At 42.0% G+C, this 10715-nt stretch overlaps 1 protein-coding gene across 2 annotated transcripts in view; it reads left to right on the top strand.

The window, feature by feature from the left end:
• Nucleotides 1-10715, top strand: part of LOC118428709 — a 37214-nt gene that overhangs the window by 8944 nt on the left and 17555 nt on the right. The window contains exons 9-19 of one of the 2 annotated variants that reach the window (XM_035838850.1): nucleotides 442-506; nucleotides 1088-1249; nucleotides 1797-1996; nucleotides 2798-2853; nucleotides 4969-5007; nucleotides 5554-5633; nucleotides 6089-6148; nucleotides 6426-6482; nucleotides 7012-7072; nucleotides 7425-7546; nucleotides 8237-8419. In XM_035838850.1, the coding sequence (XP_035694743.1) occupies nucleotides 442-506; nucleotides 1088-1249; nucleotides 1797-1996; nucleotides 2798-2853; nucleotides 4969-5007; nucleotides 5554-5633; nucleotides 6089-6148; nucleotides 6426-6482; nucleotides 7012-7072; nucleotides 7425-7546; nucleotides 8237-8419 (1085 nt within the window). The remainder of the gene's footprint in view (nucleotides 1-441; nucleotides 507-1087; nucleotides 1250-1796; nucleotides 1997-2797; nucleotides 2854-4968; nucleotides 5008-5553; nucleotides 5634-6088; nucleotides 6149-6425; nucleotides 6483-7011; nucleotides 7073-7424; nucleotides 7547-8236; nucleotides 8420-10715) is intronic. The other variant, XM_035838852.1, reaches the window with a different exon arrangement.

Genomic DNA, 10715 nt, shown 5'->3' with positions numbered 1-10715 from the left:
TCATAACCCAACGTAGAATGGGGCCTTTTGATTGGTCCGCGGCGCCCGGCTATATGATAATGTGTCTTATGTGGGATAAATGGTGCAAGACAGAAAATACTGGAGATGAAACAGGGCCATACCGTATACAATATGTGATATTGTCCAGCAACACATTTATGCATTTTAAAATTGGAACCAGGAGCTCAACTGTGAGACTACTACCAGTTGAGCTACAGCGACATCCCTTACACGTATCTATAACATGCTACGTTTGAAAAGCTGTGTTTGGTTTCAAAATTTCATGCAGAAAGTTGTCTATGCTTGCTATCGAGCCTAATGGTAGTATTCCAGTAGCTTGAAAGAAAGCTAGAGGGAAAACATTCTGCATTTTTACAAAAATGTGGCCATTTAGTTAGTAATACAACTTGTTTATTATTCACTTTGTGTGTGCATGTACAGCTCTTGGAAGTCAGGCTGCTACAACACTTACTACACCAGGCAGCCCCCCTGGCAAGATGAGGATGGTATGTTCCAGCCTTGTTCAGAATTGACTGGCAGAAATGTTTGACTTGAATACTGTGTTATTATGACATAAGGCCATGTTGATGGGACTGTGTGGATAGCATCCTCAAAACTTATGTGCCGTCATTATGAAATCTGATCAGGAAGGTTGAACAATTGACTAAACATACAGAGTATGGTATATTGAGTTGTTCTTTCACATCATCTTCTTTGACCTTTGAATTGACTTTGGCATTCAATGACATAAGAAAACGATGTCCAAAATGTTTTTGCAATGTATGATATATACGAGTATGACGTTATGGAAAAACTAAACTTAACCTAACCAACACCAAGCTTCATTGGGACTATGACATGTACGAGTTTTTCTAATTTTGTAGCTAGATTTTTTGTCACAATTGAAAACTTCTTGCTTTTCGGAAACAGATGAAAATTAATGCATGTGCAGATGTCTTCCATATAATCAAATCAACTCAGCCTAACAGGAGTGATCAGTTATTTTTATTATATTTTATCACATCAATCTTTTCCTGATTGTTTATTAATAGACACATATAAAATTTGATATTTTGTCTATTTGCAGCCGTCCATCTCCAGGGTGACAGGTCTGGCCCCGCCCCCCAGTGCGGAGTCGGTGACGTTCCCGCCTGTCGACACACAGCGCCTGGGCACCAGCCAATCAGGACGCATCACCTACTATCCCAAACCTGTGCCGCCACCCAAGAAAAAACCCATCACAAGAACTGTGAGTAACATGTGCCTCTTGTGTAACTTTTTTTTTTCATTGCACAAGTAAAAGATTGTTGCCCAAAGGCTGAATAGAAATGTTAGACTTGTAATCCAAAACTCAATAATATGGAACAGTCTACCACCAGACATATGCACAGCCCCAACTCTGGCTTCCTTCAAGAGACTCTTAAAGTAACAGAAAGGACCAAAATGAATGGAATCAAATCATTTCTCTCGCTATGTATTTTGTACCATGTATGTAAAATTGTGTATATAGGCTTATAAGACTCATTGGAACTTATCTCTGTTATATACGTTGTCTGACGCTAGCCTCTTCCCTCATGACCTCAATGAAAAGCAGCCTGCAGGCAGATTTGAGTTTTCATGAATAAACTAAGGTTCAAACAAAATAATAACACCTCATAATACTTTAAAGACATTTGATTTTAAGTTTACTATGTGTGGGGGTAGCCAAGTTAGTGTTGTACATTATACCATGCAGGGATTTGGCAGACTTTAGAGAGATCAAGACAAATTAAAGACAATCAAATTTAAACTCTCAGGACCGCAGTGTGGAGTTTCCACGCAAGGCGGACATCTGGAACGAAACTGAGCCCCAGGCAGCGGAGGAACAGCCGCGTATCGTGAACCAGGGCAGCATGAGGAAGGAGACGCAGCTCGTGCTGTACAAACCTCGCAGGAAGCGCCCCAGAGGATCGGCACAGTCCATGAGCGAGATTATGGGTGTCACACAGAAAGCCAAGTATGAAATGCCGCTTATTCTGTCTCTGATAGAATACAGTAAATGTTTGCAGTGGTTTGCAAAGTGTTCAGTTTTTGAGTTAATATGTTCATCACAAACTTGAAACCACTGCATTGAACATACAGAATACATAACCATTAAGTAGTGCTTCTTATTCAGAGAGTAGATACGACTGGATCAGTGATCACACCAGCAGTGCCGAAATCAACTGTTCTGTCAGTTTGTAGCACCTTTGCCCAGTTGCTAGTACTACAATATAGATGTTTATTGACTGGCAGACCCTAAAGCTGCAAGAGTTTCCATTACAGTGCTGTATCGAATGTGAATATAGCATTATTGCAAAGTCAAAAGTCAGGGCTTGAAATACTTTTTTCTGCATACCTGCACAGGTGCAGGTAACATTGGAAATTACCTGCACCAGACAAGTTTTACCTGCACCACTAAATATTTGGGAAGTATGGATCATACTAAAATCTGTTCAGAAACCATTGCCATTATTTCTTCGATACTTCATAGGTGGTAACAGTCAATGCAGGTTGTAAAAACCTACAGCACAGTACATGATTGTGTTTATAAACCCAATACAAGAACCAGTGCAGGTTAGGTGCAGGTAGACAAGAAATACCTGCACAGCTCCAATTTTACCTGCAATAACCTGCATATGCAGGTGGTATTTCAAGCCCTGAAAGTTCAGAAGACCCCTTCTAATGGATAGCAGCCAGTGGCATGCATATGTAGTCATTTCATTACCCTGGTAGTGTAATGTACCAACCTAATGACTATTATTCATTTTCTCTGCAGGAAAAGGGTAGCATTGAGGGCCCCCATGACGCTGGCACGGGCTGTCATGAACATGGGTAAGCTTGCAGAGAGAAAATGGAAAATCAGTTTGTATACGGATGGCCTTGTGGTGTCTTCAGAAGAAGGGACTTTTCTAATGATCATGATATGCACTTATGACATGTGTAGTGGCATATTACCTCCCCCTGAATCCACACATGTGCAGTGTAGTTGGACCTGTCTATAATGTCTCACACACTCACTATCTGGTTCAACGTCTGTTGTTCCCTGTCTTGCAAGGGTTAGATGTTGCGAGAAGTCGTTTGGGTCTGATAACTGCTCTCCATCCACCTCTGTTAAGGGGGTCATCTGAGAATCCAAAAAGAAAAACTAAACTTAAGACAGATTGATACAATATACAGGCAAACCTGTCTATAGTGGCCACGCAAGGGGCTGGAGAAATGTGGCCACTATAGATAGGTGGCCAATATAGAGAAAATGCTGATCAATTGACTGAGCAATAAGCTTCACATGATTTCAGTACCCACTGATCTTTCTCACCAAGTAACATTGTTATGTGGGCGAAGCCCAACATTTAGTTTTTCCTCAGATATTTGCATATTCCAACCGGAAATCAGAAAAAATGGAAGCTGTAAACATGTACTCCACGTTTCAAGCTTTTTGATTGGCTTACAGTCGCACTTTCTCGGTTTTACGTCAGAGGTGAACCTATCAACGCACAGAACACAATCGGCATCGACTTTGATAAAAGCCAATAAGAACTCAGAAAAAATGGAAGCTGTCAACATATACTCCGCGTTTCCAGCTTTTTGATTGGAACAAAGTCGCAGACTGTCTCGGGTGTGCGCAGAGCTGAACCAATCAACGCACAGGACACAAAATTGCATTCGGCATGCAGTTTGACAATACTATAGCAGCTGAGACGACCAAACAGGCGCTCAAGGAAGAAGTTGCCCGCCATGGAATGAACGAGATTGATAAATTTTCACACAAAAACGTTATCTTCAGAAAATTGGACCTTGAAATTTTGCAAATTCAACGGTGAACGGACTTGTTCAAGCAACGCAATACATTTGTATACCTGTTAAAACGTGCGCTTGTAACATGTTGTAGCACTGGCTCAGTGGTATTATTCACGCGTGGTAAATCAACGCTCCGGGATCGAATCCGTGGACAGATAATGTTTTTTAATTTTTTTTTCTTTTTGCTGCATTTTCGCGAAAATGTTGCCTTTCTTGTTGCTTCTTTTCTTGCAATTTTTGCTTTGTTTTCCCTTCGCCCACATCCTGCATTTTTTTCAAAAATGTTGCCTTTCTAGTCTTATTGTCTCAAATTCGACTGACCCAGACATCGTCAAATCTACCAAAAATGATTGATGTTGCCATGCGCAATTTTGGTAAATTTGCAGACAAAGATTTGATCTAAATTTAACATTCAAGGGACTGATACCTTTTATTTTCTCTCCTCACACTCGCATGAATTTACTGGTGTCTAGAGCATGTAATCCATATAGTCAAATCAGTGCATATAAGATAAACACATCTCAGAGAAATTCAGTGGTTGTCAGTAAGGAATTTTCATAAACCCTAAGTCTGGAAGATGCTGCAGCTAACGTTTCATTTTTGGTCATGAAGTTGTAACTGTTTTCAACTTTTTAAAGTTGAAAACAGTTACAACTGTATATTGTTTCCTGAGCTTTTCTTTCTTGTTCCTAAATCATGGCGTACATGTACGTCTTAGTACAAACTCTATTGCTGCAGACAAGAACTACTAAGTGGAAATTGTTGCCAAAGTCCTCAAAGTCTGTTATCTATTGAGGGCCTGGCTACAACCCTACACAAGTGTTGAATGTTTGTGGTGTTGTTCTTTTCACATGGTGCCATAGTTGTGTTGCTAACAATGTTCACATGGTGTTGTAGTTGTAATGTTCACATGGTGTTGTAGTTGTAATGTTTACATTTTGTTGTAGCTGTAATGTTCACATGGTGTTGTAGTTGTAATGTTCACATGGTGTTGTAGTTGTAATGTTTACATTTTGTTGTAGCTGTAATGTTCACATGGTGCTGTAGTTGTCATGTTCACATGGTGTTGTACAGTGGTACTGTTGTAATGTTCATGTGGTGTTGTACAGTAGTTGTAATGTTCACATGGTGTTCTTTCCTCACCCACAGACCTCCTCCCCAAAGGCTACACAGATGCCTTGAAATTAGGTACCCGTGTGTGGATTGCTGTGTACATGCATGATGTATAAACATGTTGTGTTGGTTAAGTCACTGTTTGCTTTTATTGACAATGTTAGGCAAGTATCCATGAAAATAGTAAATCCACCATAGGCCAATTATCCATGACATTCAAAGCATTATCCATGACAACATTAGAACCATGACAGATCAATATCCATGACATTAGAACCATGGCAGATCAGTATCCATGACATTAGAACCATGGTAGATCAGAATCCATGACATTAGAACCATGGTAGATCAGAACCTTGGTAGCTCAGTATCCATGACATTAGAACCATGGCAGATGAGTATCCATGACAACAGTAGAACCATGGCAGATGAGAATACATAGCAGTAGAACCATGGTAGATCAGAATCCATGACATTAGAACCATGGCAGATCTGAACCTTGGCAGATCAGTATCCATGACATTAGAACCAAGGCAGATCAGTACCCATGACAACAGTAGAACCATGGTCACTATGTGCTTGTGGAAGCTATAACAGTAACACAGCTGTTATGATTGACAGGTCAAACAGACGCCCTTCCTGTGTCCAGTGGCAGGTCTGCTGCAGCGTCGCTGGACTCCATGAAGGCAGATAGGATACAGGTACAGTTGAAATTGTTGTGAAATTCTTTGTAACTTAGCCTAGTTCTGTTGAACTGACCCATGAAGACAATGGAACAATCAAATGCAATGAAATCATCCCCTAAACACTAGCTCACCTAACATTAACGAGCATCCATGCAGACCCTCTTGTAAAAACAGTTTTGTTTTGTTTACTTTTGCGTGGACTTGGTTTTAAAGTAGGAGGGGAAAAGTGATTTCTAAGTTTGAAACAATAGTACATGTGGTACAGTGGAAATACATATTACTGGTACATGTAAAAGTGATTTTGTAGTGTATAAGTCATCGCAAAAAAGCCCAGAAATACAACCACTGCAAACATTTTAGGATTTACAGTGTATGCAATCCATATTTTTCTTAGCCAATTTAAACAATTTTAAAAAGTGGTAAAAGTTGTATTACCAGTTGGTGGAAAATTAACTTTGTTTCTTGTGCAGGCTCTTGTCAATGATGCCATGACATCCACTAGGCCTGAGGATCGCAGACAAGCAGCAAAGGTACAGATGTTTAATGTTTAAAACATCATTTTTGTTAAACCGTCAATGTAAAAAGTCTACAGAGTTTATTTTGGTATAATATATCTCCATTGCTGCTTTATAAATTGCATCGTATAACATGTTGATATGTTGAAAATTAGTTGCAAATGTCAATCTGAATGGAGATGTTAAGCTTCGGAATATTTGCTATTTTGGTGCCAAAATTCTACCATCCATACCATTAATGAGTGGTTATGTTTAGTCACATTATGTAAAGAAAAGGTTTATATGTTTGCAGGGTTTAGGAGTACTGGGGTTGGACCAGGAGAATGTGCTGGCAGCACTTAGAGACATGGTGGGTCAATGTCTACCTTAGTTTACATTAACCAACTCTTTTCTGCTTTATTACCTTTGCCAGGAAGGTTGTGTTTGTGGTGTTGTTTGTCTGTGTTTGTCAACATAACTCCACAAGCTCAGTTTATAGATCTGTACAATATTTAATAGGTGATTGGGGGCTGGATAAACAAACTTTAGGTCAAGTTCTATCATGGGCCCTCTAATGGAATTCTACAGCAAAATGTCTGGTTTTGATATCTCGCGTGTAGATATGCTATGGTCATGATTTTTTTAGTATGGTAGAGAGAAACAGAGAATAAGAACAGAGAATAAGTGGGGTACATGTAGGTTGGGCCCCCTACCAGCTTTTTTTAATGCAGAAGATGATTTTCTTCCAGTTTTGGAGAGTGGATTACTCAAGAAGGGTTGACGGATCGTCATGATTAATTTTTTATATTTACTCATGTAGTTGTGGTGTTTTTTTGTCATTTCATCTATCATTGGATTCCTCTTTGCCAAGATGTAACTTACTGTACACTTTCTTTCAGGTGGCAAATGATGAAAACTCTAAAGTGAAGTATGAAGCAGCCAAGTCCCTGCTTACTTTAGGTAAGAAGATGATATATATAGTACATGATGGTATCTTTTACCTCATAACTCATACTTTTACTCATTACAAAGAAAATTTCTGCAAGGTATATTCGATTAAATGACTGTTAAGTTATCAACTGGAATATGTTGCTGGATACATGCATGTACAATACAGTAATGATCCTAAAAACATGTATCCTACAGTAAAAAAGCAAAGCAAATGGAAAAGAGAAAAGTGAACATGCCATAAGGACCATTGGTTCTATCCCTGTTATACGAGGTACCAGTAGCATATACTATTAGTAGTGCATGTTCATGTGTAAACCGTTTGAAGCCAGGTATGATTTCAGTATGTTCTCCCCAACAACAGGGCTATGGGATGAGCCAGTCATAGACCTGGTTGTCCAGCACATAAAGGAGGGAGATGAAAACACCAGAACAGACCTGCTCCGCACCCTGGCTTCCGCCAAAAACATCCAGTTCATCGACAAGGTGGGGTAGCTTAGTATCAATGATGTGTTTGTGTCAACTGGGTTAGTTCAAACAATAATGATGGTAACAGTACCTAATAGTAAAATACAGACATTTGACTATTTCCATTTCCCATGATAAAACTTTACTCTGGTGAAAATGAGTACCTAGCTTCGGCTAGGGCCGTCCCTCGGATAGGACGTTAAATGGAGGTCCCGTGTCTGGGGAGAGCCATACCCCAGGCACGTTAAAGAACCCCCACACGTGCAATGGTGCGGTGTGCGATGGATCAAATCATTCTGTCTGACTGGAGTTTCACTACAAATCACCCGGATAGAGGCCTGGCAAACCTATGTCTTGTATCAGCCGTATGGTGAGTGACGTGTTGGAACATTCACCCGGACGGGAGATGTGGCGCATCACCGTCTTGTACTGGTATAATTTGGTAGATCACCTCGTAAGGGGCGGTATTACCCTACGCGAGGGGCCAGTCCTGGCCTATGCACCAACATACATAGTATTACATACATTGTACATACAACTGCTGAATTTTGTACTGCACATCTGCAAACATCCCAGTTTACTGCCATACCCCTGTGCTGTGATGAGTGGTACTGACAGCTAATGATGATAGTTGTGCTATCATTTTACATCTGATGAAAAACATTGGTCATGGTTGCAAATGCTTAGATACTTGAATTATCGTTTCAGAGTTCAAAAACCTTCAGAAGTCTTCACAAAGCCCTGCACACCCTGTGTTCTCCCAAGAACCCGAGTGAAGCTACAGGCTTTGACGCTGCCGTGTGCCTGGGGTACATGTGTGTGTCAGATGATAGGGCCAAGGAGAGGCTGGTGTCAGCTCTAACTGTGAAGGATCCGCACAAGAAAGCAAAGGTACCACCAGGACACACTCAAGTTACAACCTATTGTCACAAGCAAATCCTTTCATTTTAAAGTTTGTTCTGTTCTTTGAAATACATCATTCCATACATGTACAATGTTTGCTTATAAAGGGGCAGAACAGTGCAGTGCCTGGCAAAGATGCATGTTGTTTATTGGCGGTACGTACCCCCAGTAGTGTCCATCTACCCAGTAGTGTTTTTGTCCCCTGTCGTGTACATGTTCCCTGTAGTGTCTGTACCGACAGAAGTTTCCATACCCCCAGTAGTGTCTGCACCCCCAGTAGTGTCCGCACCCCCAGTAGTGTCTGCACCCCCAATAGTGTCCGCACCCCCAGTAGTGTCCATTTCCCCAGTAGTGTCTGTGTCCCCTGTGGTGTACATGTTCCCTGTAGTGTCTGTACCGACAGTAGTTTACCCCCAGTAGTGTCCATACCCCCAGTAGTGTCCGTACCCCCAGTAGTGTCCATACCCCCAGTAGTGCCCGTACCCCCAGTAGTGTCCATTTCCCCAGTAGTGTCCATTTCCCCAGTAGTGTCTGTGTCCCCTGTGGTGTCAGTAGTTTCCTTACACTTCATTGTTGTCAGTACCCCACCATCCACACACACACCTGTCCCTAAGCACTATCTGCACGGGAAAAAACACCTGTCCCCAAACACAATCCACACAGGTAAACACACCTGTCCCTGGTGCTGAACACCATCCACAACTAGGTAAACACACCTGTCCTTGGTGCTGAACACCATCCACAACTAGGTAAACACACCTGTCCTTGGTGCTGAACACCATCCACAAACAGGTAAACACACCTGTCCTTGGTGCTGAACACCATCCACAAACAGGTAAGCACACCTGTCCTTGGTGCTGAACACCTTCCACACACAGGTGAACACGCCTGTCCCTGTAGTAATAAAATAAAATAACTCAAATTGTATGCCCTTAGTCTGGGAGCACACCCTCTGACAAGAATGAAATTCTTATTGACCAGGGATGCTACAGGTCACATGTGGCCTGTCTGACAGTAAATTTGCTTCATTCCCACAAATTTGCACCTTAAAATGTGGGAAATGGTGTTTCAGAGAGTTATAAACTTCAAACTTTTGGTGAGGATGTCCCCAGACCCCCGCAATACTCACACCTGCAGTGCTCGCCGAACAGTAAGAAATTTGGACACCCTATGATGAAATCCTAGCTAAAAGCCTGGCTTAACACCATCCACGAACACCATCCACACACAGGTAAACACACTTGTCCTGGGTGCTGAACACCATCCACACACAGGTAAACACACCTGTCTTGGGTGCGGAACGCCATCCACACATAGGCAAACACACCTGTCCCTGGTGCTGAACACCATCCACACACAGATAAACACACCTGTCTTGGGTGCGGAACACCATCCACACATAGGCAAATACACCTGTCCCTGGTGCTGAACACCATCCACACACAGGTAGACACACCTGTCCTTGGTGCTGAACACCATCCACAAACAGGTAAACACACCTTTCCTTGGTGCTGAACACCATCCACACACAGGTAAACACACCTTTCCTTGGTGCAGAATAACATCCGCACACAGGTAAACACACCTGTCTTGGGTGCGGAACACCATCCACACACAGGTAAACACACCTGTCTTGGGTGCGGAACACCATCCACACACAGGTAAACACACCTGTCTTGGGTGCTGAACACCATCCACACACAGGTAAACACACCTGTCTTGGGTGCTGAACACCATCCACACACAGGTAGACACACCTGTCCTTGGTGCTGAACACCATCCACAAACAGGTAAACACACCTTTCCTTGGTGCTGAACACCATCCACACACAGGTAAACACACCTTTCCTTGGTGCAGAATAACATCCGCACACAGGTAAACACACCTGTCTTGGGTGCGGAACACCATCCACACACAGGTAAACACACCTGTCTTGGGTGCTGAACACCATCCACACACAGGTAAACACACCTTTCCTGGGTGCAGAACACCATCCACACACAACTTGACTGTGGTAGTTAAGAGTTAGTCAGCAGGGTGTGATTTATAGAAAATTTGACTCCCACCATGCCTGACCACTACTGACTAACTCCCAACTAGTTCTCAACCCACCATTGTTGTTATGGAGGTGAAAACTTTCAAAGCTTAATGTAAAACTTATCTGCTTTTCTATCAAACTATGTACATATCTACAAACTTGGAAAAATCATGACCATCTTTCAACCCTTTCATGAGTCATTTTCCTTCAAAGTCTCAAACACTGCTGGGGGGCAGGCACACACT

The sequence above is a fragment of the Branchiostoma floridae genome, chromosome 13 (genome assembly GCF_000003815.2).
Source record: "Branchiostoma floridae strain S238N-H82 chromosome 13, Bfl_VNyyK, whole genome shotgun sequence".
In the NCBI taxonomy this organism is placed as follows: domain Eukaryota; kingdom Metazoa; phylum Chordata; class Leptocardii; order Amphioxiformes; family Branchiostomatidae; genus Branchiostoma; species Branchiostoma floridae.
This window is presented reverse-complemented; position numbering and strand designations above follow the sequence as displayed.